This window comes from Acipenser ruthenus, chromosome 41 (genome assembly GCF_902713425.1).
Source record: "Acipenser ruthenus chromosome 41, fAciRut3.2 maternal haplotype, whole genome shotgun sequence".
Lineage (NCBI taxonomy): Eukaryota > Metazoa > Chordata > Actinopteri > Acipenseriformes > Acipenseridae > Acipenser > Acipenser ruthenus.
Window position 1 is genome coordinate 9,880,311 of NC_081229.1, and position 18,725 is coordinate 9,899,035.

The window sequence follows — 18,725 nt, forward strand, 5'->3', positions numbered from 1 at the left end:
GGTTCGCTAGCACTTATGAGATCCTAAAACACTCTTCATTACTAATATTTAAATCCAGAATAAATAGAATTCCAAATAAATAAATTCAATTCATTTTAAAATGTGTGTGTGGTATGAGAGAGCTGGTGGGGTCTTACTGTAGATTTTGACAGATTTTAAGGTTGTAGATTGAGATTTTTATAGTAACGCTTACAGATTAGGCGGTAAAGGTTTGTTATTTATGAGTCTAAACTCGATTTTAAAACAACACATACTAATAATAATAATGTGTCTGCTAAATGACTAATTCATAATAAAATAATATTAATTCAAATGCAATTCAAATTACAGGCTTACAAAAACCACAAAACAAACACATATATACAATATATAGAAAATAATTCTAAATAAAGGAAAATAAGAACATAAGAACAGAAAGTTTACAAACGAGAGGAGGCCCCATTCAGCCCATCTTGCTCGTTTGGTTGTTAGTAGCTTATTGATCCCAGAATCTCATCAAGCAGCTTCTTGAAGGATCCCAGGGTGTCAGCTTATACATTGTCATTGTCTCATATTAAAATACTAAACTATTAATTGTGCCTTGTTGTGCCACTTCAAGTTTTAAACAAATCATTAAACTCCTTTATGTTTTTAAAGGTTCAGGTCACACTCCCTCGTAGCCTTTAGCCCCCAACTTGGCAGCAGCAAGACCCTCGCAGTGAAGGCAAGGAGCAGCCCATTGCTCAGTGGAGGAGGATACTGCTGAGCAGCAGCTCCCTAAAGGGTATTGGATCAGGGTGGTGGTTTGAGAAATGAAGCAGGTACACTTCTGACTGCAGATTTGTCAGACTTCATGCTGACTGTACTGTCAACCACCCCCTGCTAGCGCTGAAGCGGAGCGGGTATTTAGACGAGTAAACTTGATTCAAACTGACTTGCGCAATCGTCTCCTTGGAGCACAGTCGAGCAGCTGCTGAATGTGAAGTCTGGGTTACGACGGGTCAAGAAGGTGTGTTCTGCCTTTCAGCCATCAGCGGAGATGAATCAAGCCACGAACAGCGACATGGATGAGAATAGGAAAGTGGAGGAGGCTGACGTAGAGGATGAAGACATGGATATTGAATAGGTTTTTCATGATATCTGATGTAATATTTTGAGCTGTGTATGTCGGGTTTACAGTCTACTTCAATTATATTCATCTGTTTTTTTTTTTACTTTCATGTTTCCAAAGTGCAAAACAAAAACTACAACTGCAAAAGAGAAAAGGGAACCGATTATCTAGTTTAATAAATAGTAGGACGTTTTATAAGGCTGGAAGTAAGGTTAAAATAAGGGGAGGGTGGTATGGGTGGAATAGGAAGGAGGAAGCAGCATTAATAAGGCTTCTTATAGAGCATTCAGCTTTAAAGGAACACCTGTATAGACCTGGAGAGCATGAGAATGGGATATGTGTGGAGTGGAGTGTAATGGAAACAGTGGAGCATCTGATGGTTGAATGTGTTCGATATAGGAAGGTGAGAGAAGATATGTGGAAAGAATGAAGGGATTGCAATATTTCCAATATTTAAAAAAAAATAGTATAGGTGATGGAAGAAAAATAGAAAACGGTATTATTGGATGTATTGCAAAATATATTAGGAAACTGGAAGATTAAATATTTAGCATACAGAGATTTTAAGTGTTCCCAGTAGTTTTAATAGCCAAATCTGAACAGTAGGAGGCGACAATAAGTTTCGACAGACACTTTGTGGCTATAAACAAAACAGAAGAGACTCAGCTTAGGCGCATGCGCACAAAATCCATCCGAGAACACCGGCCTGCTGGCGCTTCAAACACACAGCTTCGTTTCTCAAACTGTTTTTTTTTTTTAATTAAACGATATCGTATACCAGTTTGTAAGACGTGGACGATAAAAAAGTGAGTTAAGTGATGTTATTAATTAAAAGTAAGTTGTTTGCGAAGGGCGTGTGTGGCAGACGCTTTGTTTGTTAAATGAACAGGCATGACGTCATCAACAAGACCGAGTCAATGTAAAATGTAACAATTAAATTAAAAGGCGCCGGGAAAAATCAATCAAAAATCAGGTACCGATGTTTTTATGTTTAATATTATTGCAAACATACAGGAGTTATTTTTTGAGGTGCTGGCAAACTACCGATATACTGGGTGTACTCTGATAAACGAGAGACGAGTAAACTAACACTAATTATATATATATATATATATATATATATATATATATATATATATATATATATCTATCTATCTATATCTATATCTATAAATGTAAACGTCAACAACATATTGTCACACAATCCTGAGCAACGCTGGAGGAGCGTACTTTGTGTAAAATATGCAGGAGTGGTCTTAACGGTGTGGCATGGGAACACGGATGTTGTGACGAGTTCAGCAGATCTGCGGTACGCGTGTTCCCGGGGTCGCACTCCGTGCTGCGGGGAAGTCTGAAAGGCGTTTCTGTTGCAATGCCACCATCAGCACTGCTTCAGAAATCCAGACTGATTGATTGCATGTGTTTATATACAGCAGTGTGTTCATCTGAAATAGAAGATAGTTGACAATGAAACGTTCCGGACATGGTATTATTGATCCGCCACACATGCGCAGTGTAACCAATCGCATTGTGTGTTTTGGCGTTTTTAAATAATTTGTAAATTGTGCAAATTGATGAAAACTGATTGTATATAGTTTGCACTTATTTAGAGTTTCAAAATTAACTGTTAAACCTTGCAATGGTACTTTTTTGTGTTTTTTTTCCGATGACAGGTTCTGTGGACGGTACAGTCATCGATATTTTTAAAAAGGATTATATTTTGTGTGCCCAATTAATCGATTGTGTGTGTTTATATATATATATATCATACATACATACATACATACATAAGAACATAAGAACATAAGAAAGTTATTGATCCCAGAATCTCATCAAGCAGCTTCTTGAAGGATCCCAGGGTGTCAGCTTCAACAACATTACTGGGGAGTTGGTTCCAGACCCTCACAATTCTCTGTGTAAAAAAGTGCCTCCTATTTTCTGTTCTGAATGCCCCTTTATCTAATCTCCATTTGTGACCTCTGGTCCTTGTTTCTTTTTTCAAGTCAAAGAAGTCCCCCGGGTTGACATTGTCTATACCTTTTAGGATTTTGAATGTTTGAATCAGATCACTGCGTAGTCTTCTTTGTTCAAGACTGAATAGATTCAATTCTTTTAGCCTGTCTGTTTTAAACCTGGGATAATTTTGGTTGCTCTTCTTTGCACTCTTTCTAGAGCAGCAATATCCTTTTTGTAACGAGGTGACCAGAACTGAACACAATATTCTAGTTGAGGTCTTACTAATGCATTGTAGAGTTTTAACATTACTTCCCTTGATTTAAATTCAACACTTCTCACAATATATCCAAGCATCTTGTTGGCCTTTTTTATAGCTTCCCCACATTGTCTAGATGAAGACATTTCTGAGTCAACATAAACTCCTAGGTCTTTTTCATAGTTCCCTTCTTCAATTACACTATCTCCCATATGATATTTATAATGCACATTTTTATTGCCCGCATGCAATACACACACACACACACACACATATATCTAATACTTAAATACTTACTTAAAACTAAACTTAACACATACACACATATATATATATATATATGTGTGTGTCTATATATATATATATATATATATATATATATATATATATATATATATATATATATATATATATATAAAGATATATGTATGTGTTAAGTTTAGTTTTAAGTTGAGGTAAGTTTTTGGTACACATTCTGATGATGTACTACTTTCTAACATTACTCTGGCTCTATAGTCCAGATCACGGCTTCTATCATAGTGAAAAACAACGTCCACAAACTTGAACACTGAGACGGAGATAGCCACCAGACACAATATGAATCAATACATAAATACATACATATTTATTACTTGTCAAGACTCGTGTGCATCAACATATGAAACAAGTAAAAGAAAAGCAATAGGCAGGTATATGTTAATAAACTATAATAATAAAGTAACAGACAAACTAACATTAATAAACTGTCAAGCTAAATTAACACAGCACCCCAACTCACATGCAGCATCATTATAGAAGTCATGCGGATTATTTAACAGAATGGTGAAGCACCTCACCAGGACAGGAAACACCAGATTGCCCGGTGACTTATTCAGGTTTTTTTCGAGAGCTAGATCAACAACTTTCTCCAGCACGAGAATCAACGGTGCATTGCTGTTTGTTTGCATGCCAGTTTGTAGTGATGAGGTGCATGCGAGGAAATCAGAATACAAAACAATCCAATGATATGACGGTGGAACTGGAAAGATTTAATAAACCAATCAGTGTGCCGCACAACACTCTAACGAGGTCGCTTTTGAAAAGACTGAATGCGCCATTTGAATTTAAGTTTGATGATGATGAGTAGCAGGTTACAAAACAGCAGTGTATCCGCTGTGAACTAATCGCTATCGGTGCCAACAAGGTGTTCTTTTAAGTGAAGTTCCTGTTCCTTCAGCCAGAGCATTTCCAATGGAGAAAATCTGTTTCACCACAAGGTGTTAGGCGAAGTGTTCTCTTAGGAGGTGTTCCTGTATGCAGAGACTACTGTATGTATGTGTACAGTGCTGTGAAAAGGTATTTGCCCGTCTGATTTTCTGAATTTTTGCATTTTTTTGACACGGAATGTTATCAGATCTTCAACCAAAACCTAATATTAGATAAAAGGGAACCTGAATGAACAAACAACACAAAAATCTGATACATATTTCATTTATTTATTAAAGAAAGTTATGCAACACCCAAATCCCCCGTGTGAAAAAGTAATCGCCCCCTTAGACTCAATAACTGGTTACGCCACCTTTAGCAGCAATAACTGCAACCAAACGCACAGCGCTCTGATGGTAAGGGCCAAAGTCAGTCAGATTTATATTGGGCAGGACTGGCCCAGGCCTGGTTGTTAACCAAAGTACTCAAACAGCTGACCCTAATTATCCCTTTAATTGGGTTGAGTTAACTAGGGGGGGGCAATAACTTTTTCACACCTGAAGATTGCATGTTTGATTACCTTGCACACCAAACAAATGAAAGAAGCACCAAACTTTGGTGATATTTTTTTCTCTCAGACTCCCTCTATATACTACAACAACCCACAAAAGAAATCTAACCAAATACAATGTGAAAAATGTGCAAAAATGCAGAAAATCAGACGGGGGGGCAAATACTTTTTCACGGCACTGAATGTGTAATATTTGTTTCACATTTACAACAGGTTGCACAAAAGAAACCCACAATGAATAATATAGGAAGTGGATGAATTGTGTAAACCTTCTCACCAGATAAACTCCTCCTGGTATTATAAACTTATTATAAGAAATTCTGTCCCTTCAATAGTAAAGCCACCCCTGCTGTTAAGGCCAGATTGCGTTTGTCCCTTGAATGGCCTTCATAACACTGTATTTAAATAAATAAATGCTGTTCTTTTCCAGCAGCTACTAAACAGAATCCCGTGTGCTGCCATGGACAGTGTGGAGATGGAATCTGTCCAGATTAAAGAGGACATCCCTGAAGTAGAGTTTGAGCACATGGAACCAGGGAAGGAAGAATCCGAGGACTTCAAACCAAACATCCCTGAGCTGGAGCCTGTACGCCTGCGGGAGTGTAGCGTGGTCCTGGAGAGAATCTGCGTGAGAGAGCAAGGCGCTGGAGAGGAAGGCTCTCCCAACAGCATGCAAGGAGGTGGAAAGGAAGACGGACGCTCCCATTCAGAATGCAGTCTAGCAGGTGAGTGACTCCCAGTAGCTGTGACATTGTCATTCTAGATTGCGTGATATCCACAGTGTAGTTGAGAGGGAGGGAGGGAGCATGTAGGTTACATTACTAGCTGTTTGTTTTTCCTGTACCACTCCAACCAGTTCAAGATAGAACTCGCTACTGGTGAACTATAGATATGGGGGGGGGGGTATTATACCAAGGGGGGGAAACACTAAAGTACTGTATATATGATTATACATGTTCAGTGTAAAAATATATGGATATTATTGTAAGTGTGTACTGTAATGCTATTGAAAAATAGATACTTACAGAGTGTGTTAGAGGAAATAGACCTGAAACATTAAAGGAGAAATTTGAAGGCAGATTTTCATCCCAGGGCTTGGTTTCACCAGCATCAGTCTTTACTGACTCTGCTTTTACATATAAAGTAAAGGCTTTCAGTTTAACTTTGTGTTTTTAAGCTGGTGTAACTCAGTACAACCCCCACAGCTGAAATTCACATGCTTTAATCCACTCCACCACCCAGCCACATGCCCGAAGCCTACAAGCAGTCCCTCTTACTTTCTTTCCTGTTCATATTTTCCAGGTTCCAGTCCAGCAGCTAAAGCGAGGGCGGGTGCTGGAGAATATCCTGACTATGGGAAAGGTTTCACCCAGTTAGGGAATTTTAAAATGCACCAGCGAACTGACACGAGAGAGAAACTGTATTGCTGCTCTGACTGTGGAAAGAGTTTCATTCAGTTAGGAACCCTGAAAGAACACCAGCGAACTCACACAGGAGAGAAACCGTATCGCTGCTCTGAATGTGGGAGGAGTTTCAGTCAGTCTGGATCCCTGAAAGCACACCAGCGAACTCACACAGGAGAGAAACTGTATCTCTGCTCTGAATGTGGGAGAAGTTTCAGTCAGCCAGGAACTCTGAAAGCACACCAGCGAACTCACACAGGAGAGAAACCATATCGCTGCTCTGACTGTGGGAAGAGTTTCAGTCAGTCAAGCAACCTTATTTCACACCTGCGAATTCACAGAGGCGAGAAACCGTATCACTGCTCTGACTGTGGGAAGAGTTTCAGTCATTCAAACCACCTTGTTTCACACCAGCTAATTCACACAGGAGAGAAACCGTATCTCTGCTCTTACTGTGGGAAGAGTTTCAATCACTCGAACAATCTGAAAAAACACCAGCGAACTCACACAGGAGAGAAACCGTTTTGCTGCTCTTACTGTGGGAAGAGTTTCTGTGTTAAACGAGGCCTTCAAAGACACCAGCTAATTCACACAGGAGAGAAACCGTATCGCTGCTCTGACTGTGGGAAGAGTTTCAGTCAGTCCGGAAACCTGAAAAGACACCAGCAAATTCACAGAGGAGAGAAACCTTAAAGACTATGTTCAATGGGACGTTTCACTCATGAGGAAAGAAAATTTTCACCTTGCATTATGAATCCCTGTGTAATTACTGTTTTGTGTATCACTCTAAAGAGCATGCAGTTTAAATGGTAAAAATGCACTTCATCTCTCTTGCACTCTTATTGTGTCAAAGTGGGCTATGTGGGACATTTTCCCTGTATATGATAATACATGAACGTGTATTAGAAATGTAACTGGATTCATTAATGAAGCTGTGTGTCTTGAGAAACAGGGCAAACTGCTGTGTCTTGAGAAGAGGGCCTTTGGCTTGCAGACATACTGAACTATGTGACCTACTGATTAGAGGACCGGTGCCTGAACTGGATCAGACTGGACGGACAGTTGAATTATGGACAGATAATTCACACGTGCAACAACAATTGTGTTGACACAAGGAAGACATAAACTGGTGATGTCCCAGTGGAAAAGGACATAAAAACATCAAAGGACTGGGAGTTTAAAAAAGGCAAGATACACAAATTATCTCATGAAAATGGCTAGTTAGCAGAGTGAGAAAAACTATAAATATCTAGAAAACTAAATATTTTGCGCTCCACATCAAATGCTAAACAAGGTGCTGTCACTCTGCTAAGCTAAGCTGCAACTCCGGGACTCTGCCTATAAACAGAACCAAGACGGGACTCTGCCTGAAAACAGACCCAAGACGAGGAAGCAAGCTGCAAGAGAGTCAACGACCCCAAGCAACGAGACTGAGACCCGGCTGGAGGACTGCCGTAAAACTTAGAGACTTATCAGACAAACCAGTCTGGGTCTGCTGTACACCTAAAACCACAGTATCCAAAAGAAACTGTGCCCTGCTACCTGCATAGCTAAAGACAGAGCGGCCGGGCGCTGTTGTGGATCCTATACCGAGGACTGAAGACTTTGTTGCAGCTGTTTGTTGATTCTGTCGAGAATTGAATGCTTTGTTGCCAATTTGATCCAACGTGGGATTGAAGACTTTGTTGCTGAGAGGAGATCTTTTTGTACTGGACACTTCAACAGATTGAGTTTCCAAAACAGCCGACCAAAAGTCTAAGCTTAAAGGAACCGTTGAGTATAATTCCAGTTACATTTTCCTTTCATGGAACTAAATTAATTCATTGTAACACATTCACATCGAATTGAACTGTTAATTGTTTAGTTTGCACACTTTGCGTGTGAATTAACTTTTAGTGAAACTTGATGAAGTAACTATAAGTAATCTACCTCATATTGTTGTATGAAGAATTTCTTTAAAAGTAAACTTACCCTACACTTAATCTATATACCATTAATAAGCTTAATGTGATATATTCTAAGATTGTCTGAATCATCTCAGTTGAGGCTGTATGTGGGCGTGTGTGTGTGTGCGTGTGCTTGGGTGTGGGCTTGTGTGTGTGAGCAAGCTACCACATCACAGCCTGCTTGCTCGCTGGAGTGCTGCTGGTGTGTGAGGAGACAGGCGGTGTCATATTTCAATTGCCTGCTAGTCAAGTTAAGGCAGTGAGAGTTTTTTAAGACATTTACTTTCTGACTTTTCTGATTCCTGTTTATTATCTGTGTACTTAATAAAATACTACTATTGATTAAACATTCCTTGTGTCTGCGTGTGAATGTGTGTTCATAGTAAATCCTTGACCTTTGTAACACGTCAATATTGTTAGTAAGAGAACTAATCAACCCAGATAAACATTAAATGATCAATTATTGAATTGTTCCTACAGCGGCGACGCGGACACGTCACAAGAGGCCTCTCTGCTGTCAGTTTAACTCAGGCTGTCAATGCAGTCAGTGCCTGGGAGCGGGAATATGCAGAAAGGAAACTATTCTGCACCTCATCTGATGGACGAGTCAGGAGAAATTGATAACTCAGTGTGGGGAATGAGTTTCAGGGTTTAGCATTTAAACTGCATAGACTTGAAAATAAATACATTGATGTGAACGAGTATCCCGACCCCGGTATGTAGCATCCCAGAGACAAGACTGCACCGTCCTTACTGGACAACCGCCTGGAGGGTTTGGCTTGTACATTCATCACGATACCAAAACTAATGAGAAATGATAGTGTCCCATGGCTGTATTATGTCATAAATAAGTGAATACTGCGTGACGTGTAGCTTTGCAATGTGCATGGTCCATGCTTGTATTTGTGCTGCTCTTGTAAACTGCCCTGAGTAATAGCAGTGTAGCAAGCATGTGTACGGATCTTAGGTACAGAAAGTCAAATTGTGTAATCTGAGTTCTAATGAGACCTGACTGTTCAATTAAACCTGGTGTGTGCTGATTAATGACTGATTAATTATACAACAAAATACCAAGCAATGCTAAAAACAACACATATGTCTAAATTGTATTCAAATGAGCAAAATGTTTAAAGCCCATTGTACCAAATGGCATTCTCATGCTCTGCCTCTCTGAGCCTTCATCATGTTGAGACGCAGCACCCAGGCAGACTCTGCAGCCAGAGGATAAAGTGGACGGGCTGGGAAAGTGCCTTTTAGGCAGTGAAAAAAAACAACATGAAAATATAAAATAGAAGTCACAACTGGTATTTATAGATTTTTTTTTTTTTGGCATGATGTGTGTCTGCTGTACAGAATTCCTGTTGTTTAGCAAGATACTGGTTAATCTTCCCCTCTAGATCCAGATAGCACACAGCTCCTGGGTATTGCAACACTTCAGCAAGTTTAGAGCTCGGATGCAGTGCTTTCAACCCTGCAGTAAACTCCAGGGGAAGAAGATGGAAACCAGTTTATCCAATATTTATTAACATTAACAACTTGCAGAGCTGCTCTGCAATGACGCGTTTTTTTTTTAGTTAGGTGGTACTGGTATAAATAAGGAAATATATATATATATATATATATATATATATATATATATATATATATATATATATATATATATATATATATATATATATATATTAAAAAAAGTCTTTAAAACCTTCAGTTTCCAAACAGTGAATTGGCTGGAAATAGTTCTTTACAAGCACAGTGAGATCCACATTCAACTCAAATGGTGTCTAACAGAGCACTAGGAAAGAAGAGGCTCCCTCCCTCAAAGAGAAAGAAAGAGCGCCCCCTCCAGTCTATAGCAGATGTAAAGCAAGGAGACGGATTCCATGCGCGCACAGCTGCTTCACTGCAGAATGCAACCTTGTCATGTGACAAAGTCAGGTGACAGAAGGGCTTCAGTGACGTATTAAACAGAGACGTGCAGTCATTTAAGGAGTATGAGACACGCCTGATTTTTGAGATGGAACAGCGTAACAGTCTCGCATTTTGATTGGTTCATGTCTGTCGGAGGAATATGACGTCAACACGAGTCGGGAAAGCTTGGAGGCATTTTAACATTGTGATCGGAGAGAGAGAGAGAGAGAGAGAGAGAGGGAGAGAGAGAGACTTTTAGAGTGAGCAGTCACAGAAAATATGAGCTCCTGAAAATTTAAAAATTTATATGTTTCTTAGTGAAATAAAATGCTAATTTAATAACATAAACATATTGTATAGTAGTACTTAAAGTAGTATTTAACGTAATATGAAAAAATAAGAGAAAACATTTTGATTAAATATTATAAAAACACCAAAAGAAGATCCCAAGACCAAAAGAAAAAGAACACAGAGGAAAGGGAAGGAAGGAAAGAAGAGAGAATTAAAGGAAGAAAAGACAAATTAAAAGAAAAGGAAAGAAAGGGAAAAAAGAAAGAGAAAGAAAAGAAAGAAAGGAAGAAGGAAATAAGAGGAAAATAAAGAAAGGAAGAAAATCACAGAGCAAAGGGAAGGAAGGAAAGAAGAGAGAATTAAAGGAAGAGAAGAAAAATATTTAAGAAAGAGAAAAGGAAAGAAAAGGATAAAGAAAGAGAAAGAAAGAAAAGATAGAAGTAAATAAAAGAGGAAAATAAAGGAAGAAAATGACAGAGGTAGAGGTAAGCGTTTTACACTACCATCATTTTATTTTATAATTTTATAGTAATAAATACAAAAAATACTACAAAAATTAAAAGTTCAGCAGTAGTTTGCTTTAAAAAAAAAAAAAAAAAAAAAAAGTTCAGTTTACTTTCAAAAAAGCAGCCGTTGGCAGTGACAGTTGGAAATTGCAACAAAGTGTAGCAGATTCTCCCGGTTGCCATGGAGACGAGTCAGAGTGCAGAGAGCAGGGAGTTCCAGTACCCGGCTGAACTGCGCAGCGCACAGGCCAGGAAGCATCATAAACTGAGCGTGCTGAGAGAGAACCCGGAGTGTCTGTACACAGACTACTCTGGGACAGGAGACAACAAGATGAGAAGCAACCTCATCTTCTACACTCAACACCTCAATGCCTGGCACACTGCTGTGTGTAAGACGTACAGCAACGTCACAAAAAGAGGGATCTGCCAAGGTAGACAGATCCTCTTAAGAGAAGACTCTGACCCGGACAGCACAGTCTTGAGTATTAATGTCTACCACAGCGGAACTGTGTTGATCCAGGGCAGTGAGGCTAGCCTGACCTCCTTTGAAAAAAAATATAAACAACTAAAAGAGGCAGCAGAGATTGAAAAAACAAACACTACAGCCAACGACCCCGAGAACACCGACCCTGAAGACCCTGAAGATCCTACCTCAGACAGCACATCACCCGACACCAACCTGCCCCCCCCCACGACCCCCAGCGACACCCAGCACATGCGGGAGTGCCTGGCCCTGCTGGAGCTGGAGTTTGTGGAGTTCAGAGAACTTACACTGGCCAGGCTCACGGAAACCAGCATCACCCAGCAGCTCAGAGATGAGGTGAGCCAGCTCAAGAGAGAGAACAGGGTGGCCATCACCGAGCTGACCAGCGAGATGAAGGACCTGCAGCAGGAGAACGCGAACCTAAGGACCCAGCTGACCAGCGTCAAGGAGGAGATGCAGCGCAGAGAGAAAACCACCAACAAGGAGCTGCAGGGATTGAGGGAGCAGCTCCACAGATACACAGCCCCCCCCACCCCTGCTCCCCGTGCTACCACCCTCCCTACACTCCCACCCCCGCTCCCCCCCCGCTCCCCCCCTATTCCCACCCCCGCTGCCCCCCGCACTCCCACACCAGTCCCATCCCCACCCCCGCTCCCCCCCCGGTCCCCCTCCCACCCCGCTCCCATCCCCACCCCTGCTTCCCCCCCGCTCCCCCTCCCACCCCGTTCCCCCCCCCACCCCGCTCCCACCCCCATCCCCACCCACACCCACAGCATGCTGGCCAAAAAGAAGACAAACGCAGAAGTGGCCCTCCTCATTGACAGCAACGGGAAATACCTGGACATGAGGAGACTGTTTCCCAGCCGGCGTGTCAACAACATCCGCTGCACAAACACGGAGCGAGCCCTGCAGCTGCTGAACCGGGACACACTGGGGAGCCCGAGCTGCATCGTCATCCACACCGGCACCAACGACCTGGGCTCCCTGCGCCACGACACCGCCAAGGCCGTGAGAAGGGTGGCTGAGAGAGCCACGCAGGAGTTCCCCGACTCCAGGGTGGTCATCTCCACGCTGCTGCCCCGAGCCGACACCCACCCACACACCATCAACGCTGTGAACGCAGAGATCACCAGAGGCTGCGCTGCGCTGCCTAACGTGCACCTGGCACACCACCCCACAGTGGGGCCCTGGCACCTCTACGACAGGGTGCACCTCAACCAGGAGGGGGTCAAAGTCTTTGCCAAGACCCTGAAGGATGCAGCCATGGGCCGTAGCCCAGCTAGCCCCCCTCGCAGCAGTGCCAGCAGAGGCCAGCGTAGCATGCAGCCCCCCCGCACTGCAGCGCACACATCCCGCCCCCGCAGCACCGTACAGCCGCCCGTCATCCGGCCCCCCACTCGTCCCACGACCGCCAGGCTCAGCGACCACCAGCAGCAACTCAGCTATGCTGCAACTCTGTCCCAGCCCACCCCCCCAGCCCCCACCGAACTGGGAGAGATCAAACAGCTCCTCAGCATCCTCTGCTCCAGGCTGCTGAACTGAGACCTACAACACTCGGGTAGGGAAAAAAAAAAAAAAAAAAAAAAAAAAAATCTACATGTAAATAACTAGAAATAAATAAATAAAGTATAAATAAATAAATAATCATTAATACTACTAAAATAATTACTATATTTGTACTTTACTGTTTAAAGGGAACTTAAAATGATAAAAGGTTGTGTTATTGTTAGACATTTTATTTCATTAAGAATAATATTGGTTGGATTACATGAGTTCATTTACTGTTAGCTGTTGGAACATTCAGGGCCTGTATTCCTCTGCTTTTGGGCTGAAGAGCACAGACCCTGAATTTATTAAAAATACAAAAGATGTCGATGTAATAGTTCTGTTGGAGACATGGTGCCGTGCAGACGCGCTCACACACTGCCCCTCAGGCTACAGGGAGATTATAGTGCCCTCCCTGAAACACTCACACGTAAAGCGTGGCAGAGACTCAGGGGGGATCATTGTGTGGTACAGAGAGGAGCTCACCAACTCTATTAGACCAATAAGAACAGGAGAGACCCACCTGTGGCTAAAAATGAGTAATAGTATTGTCACCTGCCAAACAGATATCTACCTGTGTGCAGCCTACATCCCCCCATCGGACTCCCCTTATTACAAGGAAGACACCTTCCATGATCTCCAGACAGAGATCTGCCACTTCCAGGCCCAGGGAAGTGTGCTGCTCTGCGGTGACTTTAATGCCAGAACAGGCACTCTGCCTGACTCCATTAACACACAGGGGAACAGCCACATATTCGGACAATCCCCTCTGTACCACACGCACATGACTACAAACAGGGATAGCCATGACAGTGTGGTAAATAAAAATGGGAGACAATTATTGAATCTCTGTCAAGGCCTAGGCCTATATATCATGAATGGCAGGATCAGAGGGGACTCTTTAGGTAGGTTTACATACAGCTCAGCTCTTGGTAACAGTGTGGTGGACTATGCCATCACTGACCTGGACCCCTCCTTTATTAATGCATTCACTGTCAGACCACAAACCCCCCTGTCAGATCACAGCCAAATCACTGTGTTCATAAAAAGAACAGAGCAGATCAACAACACACAGACACAGCCCTGTAAGCTGTACAATCTAAACCATTCCTACAGATGGGCTCCAAACAGCACAGAAATATACAAAGAAGCAATTGGCACCAATGAAATAGAAACCCTAATACACACATTTCAAAACACACAGTATCAACACACAAAAACAGGAGTAACTCTGGCTGTAAAAGATTTGAATAACATTTTTAGAAAAGCAGCAGAAAAATCTAAATTAAAAATAGTAAATCGGAAAAACAACCAAAAGAATAAATTCAAAGAAAAGTGGTTTGATGAAGAATGTAAAACTAGAAGGGAAAAACTAAGACAGCTATCCAATCAAAAACATAAAGATCCAGACAGCCCAGATTTACGTCTCAGATACTGTGAGGCACTGAAACAATACAAACACACCCTAAGAAATAAAAAACAAGACCATATTAATAAACAACTCAGCGAAATTGAGGAGTCAATAAACCAAAATCATTTTTGGGAAACCTGGAACAACCTAAATTCAACAAAAAAAGAAGAATTGGCCATCCAAAATGGAAACATTTGGAAAAAACATTTTGAAAACCTTTACAAAGAAATACAAAACAAAGAACAAAAAACTCAAAATGCCATTTGTGAAAAACTAAAAAATTTAGAATCCTGTATTAAGGACAATCAGAACCCCCTCGACACCCCAATCACGGTGGAGGAGCTGAGTGATAAACTCAAGGCCCTCAAATCAAAAAAAGCAAGTGGACCTGACAGCATCAACGCTGAGATGCTCAAACACAGCAGCCCCAAGCTGCAGGAGGCCCTGCTCAAACTCCTCAATCTTGTACTGAGAGCTGGGTATTTCCCTGAGACCTGGAACCAAGGGCTTATAACACCCATATATAAAAGTGGAGACAAATTCGACCCCAATAACTACCGGGGCATCTGTGTGAGCAGTAATCTGGGGAAGGTGTTCTGCAGTATCATTAACGCCCGGATACTGGCCTTCCTTACCGAACACAGTGTCCTGAGTAAGAGTCAGATTGGATTTCTACCAAAACACCGCACTTCTGATCATGTTTACACCCTACACACCCTAATCAATAAACACGTCCATCAAACTAATAAAGGAAAAATATTCGCTTGCTTTATAGACTTTAAAAAGGCATTTGATTCAATTTGGCATAAAGGACTATTTCTTAAACTTCTTCAAAGTGGTGTAGGGGGTAAAGTCTATGACATCATAAAATCGATGTACTCAGAAAATAAGTGTGGTGTGAAAATTGGCAACAAAAGAACAGAATTCTTCACACAAGGGCGTGGGGTGAGACAGGGCTGCAGTCTGAGCCGAACACTGTTCAACATCTATATCAATGAGCTGGCCACAGTGTTGGAGCAGTCTGCAGCCCCTGGCCTCACTCTACATGACACTGAAGTCAAGTTTCTGCTCTATGCAGATGACCTGGTCCTGCTGTCACCCACAGAGCAGGGGCTGCAGCGGAGCCTGGCACTGCTAGAGCAGTACTGTCAGACCTGGGCCCTGGCAGTAAACATGAACAAGACCAGAGTCATGATATTCCAGAAGAAAGCCAGATCTCAGGGAAATAAGTACCACTTCACTCTAGGTAACACCACCCTAGAGCACACCAGCAGCTACACATACCTGGGTCTGACCATCAGTGCGTCAGGGAGCTTTAACCTGGCAGTGAATGCACTAAAGGAGAAAGCACGCAGGGCTTTTTATGCCATAAAGAGGAGGCTCTACAATATAAATCCCCCCGTCAAAATTTGGCTCAAAATTTTTGAAAGTGTAATTCAGCCAATTGCTCTCTATGGCAGTGAAGTGTGGGGTCCAATCACCAACCAGGACTACACAAAATGGGACAAACACCCCACAGAAACCCTGCATGCAGAGTTCTGTAAAAACATCATGAGATTACAAAGAAAAACACCAAACAATGCATGCAGGGCTGAATTAGGCCTTTATCCATTGATTATTAACATCCAAAAAAGAGCATTAAAATACTGGATTCATCTAAAAACTAGTGATCCAAACTCACTCCATCATAAAGCCCTGCAATACCAAGAGCTCAGCCCAGAAAAGAGTCCCCTCAGCCAGCTGGTCCTGAAGCTCACTGAGCTGAGCAACACTGACATCAGTCAGCTTCAGGACAGCACTGCAAAAACAATTCCAATTAGTGTCAACCAAATTATAAAACACCTGAAACACTCCTATCTGGACCATTGGGATACAAACACTAAAACACAAAACAAACTAGAGTGCTATCGGACCCTAAATAGAAATTACACCCTGGCAGAATACCTGGTAACTGTCAGAAACACAAAGCAGAGGCAGATCCTGACCAAATACCGGCTCAGTGACCACAACCTGGCCATTGAAAAAGGCCGACAGAGGCAAACCTGGCTGGCCAGGGAGAACAGGCACTGTGGTCACTGTGAGACAAGAGAGGTCGAGACAGAGATTCACTTCCTGACACACTGTGAAAAATATAAAAACATAAGGGACATTTTCTTCCCCAAATTCTGTGATTTAGTCCCAGAATTCCCAAAAATGTGTGATACCCAGAAGCTGTCAATCCTGCTGGGGGAAGACAAACACACAGCCAGACTGGCTGGTCAATACGTGGAGACCTGTCATAGCCTGAGGGACAGACCGTGAACACGTCACACTAGAGAGGGAAAAGAGAGAGGGAGGGAGGGAGGGATTCTGTTTAATATAGAAAGAGGGAGGGAGGGAGGGAGGGGGTATTGTTTAATTGAGGGAGGGGGGATTCTGTTTAATAGAGGGAGGGAGGGGGATTCTGTTTAATATAGAGGGGGGAAGGGGGTACTGTTTGATATAGAGGGGAAGGGAGGGATTCTGTTTACTGTATTAATATAGAGGGAGGAGGGATACTGTTAGTATTAAGAAAAATTCTTTGTCTGTATATTTGAGTTGGTTATGCCATGTATGTGCTTTGGCAACACAATTATTTTTATTGTCATGCCAATAAAGCCAATTTGAATTGAATTGAATTGAGAGAGAGAGAGAGAGAGAGAGAGAGAGAGAGAGAGAGAGAGAGAGAGAGAGAGAGAGAGAGAGTGATCTGCTTTCCAGAACCTTGCCATTCAAATATAATGTGCTATTTTGTTGTACTGATATAACAAACTATAGGTCATTATTACTTTATATAGATGATCATGTTATGAACGAATGTAAGACTTGGCTTTCTGTGGTGCTCTACCTTTTTCTTTCAATTATCATTATTTTAATTGCAATTATATATCCTGTCTGCTATTACAGTTTTGTTACCGGATTCATTAGTTTATCTGCAATGTAATCACAGTTTTACATATAGACTGCTCCTGTTCTCTGGGTTCTGGGCCACTTTGGTTTTCAGATAACGTCCCAAATTCTGGACCGCTTTGCTTTTCCGAATTCAGCTCAGTTTTTGGGATATTCTGCTCAGCGACAGCCCAGTTTCTAAGTCATGCTTACTCAGCTTATCATAAAAAAGTACACGAGAACTGGACCGTGAATTCATTTAAGAGTAACCCTTAGTACATGAATCAAAATTAATGTATGTATTACTCTCACCAGAAAACACTATTTTTATGAAGAAACAGAAATAAAATGTAAATGTTTAAACAAAAACGTTTTTTTTTATTACAATGAAGAATTACATTGCACTGAAAAACACATGAAAAGTCATTAAATGAGTCATTTTCCTTTATTAAAAGCAAATATTAAAACACATTTCTGAGAAGAAGGTGCATGGTATTCCAAAAAATAAAAATAAGTAGTACATCTTATACGCGTTTGCATCTGAATTAAGTTTACATCCGTGTTCAGAGAAACGATAGATAAACGTTAATCTAAACAGGCCTATGCTTTTGCAGAATACATTTTCCCCCCTCAAATGTATTTCAAATGCTTCCAAGCTTTCTTTAAGAAGGTAATCGCTTTTAATTTAGTTACTCTATAAATGTAATTTTAGTGGAGGATGAAAAACATAGGATACGTTGACAAAAACAGAATGTTCTTTTAACTATTAAGAATACGAGTTTAGAGAATCTACATAAAAGGTATTAACTGAAAATTTTTCACATTTTGCGCTTAATTGTCAAAGTTTAGAGTTACCTGACAGCTGCCTGATGCAAGAACTGACAAGTCAAAGCACTTCGATCAGCCAATGGGAGGTCGAGAATGAGAGTCAATCATAACGCATTCCGTTTGAGAAATGAAAATACAGGTAGGGCTTCCAGACATAGCCCTGTAAGCGAAATTTCGCGGTACCTTTCTCATCCGAGCAAGTTTTGTACACTGGGAACTATTTTATCCAACACCGGTCTTAAATGCTGAACGCGACCAGTCTCGGTACAGTCACAGGGACTTACGGAACAGTTCTGTCTAATTGTAAAAAGGTTGAGTCACACAGAATATTGTGATTGGTCGCCCTGGCGGCTCTCAGCCAATAGGACGCGCAGCATCAGCAGTCTCTGGGTAGAATACAGTTTCACAGGTTGCGTCTCTGAAACTGAAAGAGATTTG

The 18,725-nt window shown here is 41.6% G+C and overlaps 1 protein-coding gene across 3 annotated transcripts; it reads left to right on the forward strand.

Annotated features, from left to right (window-relative positions):
* Positions 1 to 687: 687 nt before the first annotated feature.
* LOC117434175 (zinc finger protein 239-like) lies at positions 688 to 8,750 on the forward strand. 3 transcript variants are annotated; one of them, XM_059010577.1, is made up of 3 exons: positions 688 to 2,063; positions 5,489 to 5,783; positions 6,361 to 8,750. In XM_059010577.1, the coding sequence occupies exons 2-3, from the start codon at positions 5,519 to 5,521 to the stop codon at positions 7,152 to 7,154; spliced, it is 1,059 nt and encodes a 352-aa protein (XP_058866560.1). In that variant the 5' UTR covers positions 688 to 2,063; positions 5,489 to 5,518; the 3' UTR covers positions 7,155 to 8,750. The 3 variants fall into 3 exon arrangements, with proteins under 3 accessions (XP_058866560.1, XP_058866559.1, XP_058866561.1); XM_059010576.1 differs by having other exon boundaries at positions 688 to 1,896; XM_059010578.1 differs by having other exon boundaries at positions 688 to 1,896; positions 5,492 to 5,783.
* Positions 8,751 to 18,725: the final 9,975 nt, after the last annotated feature.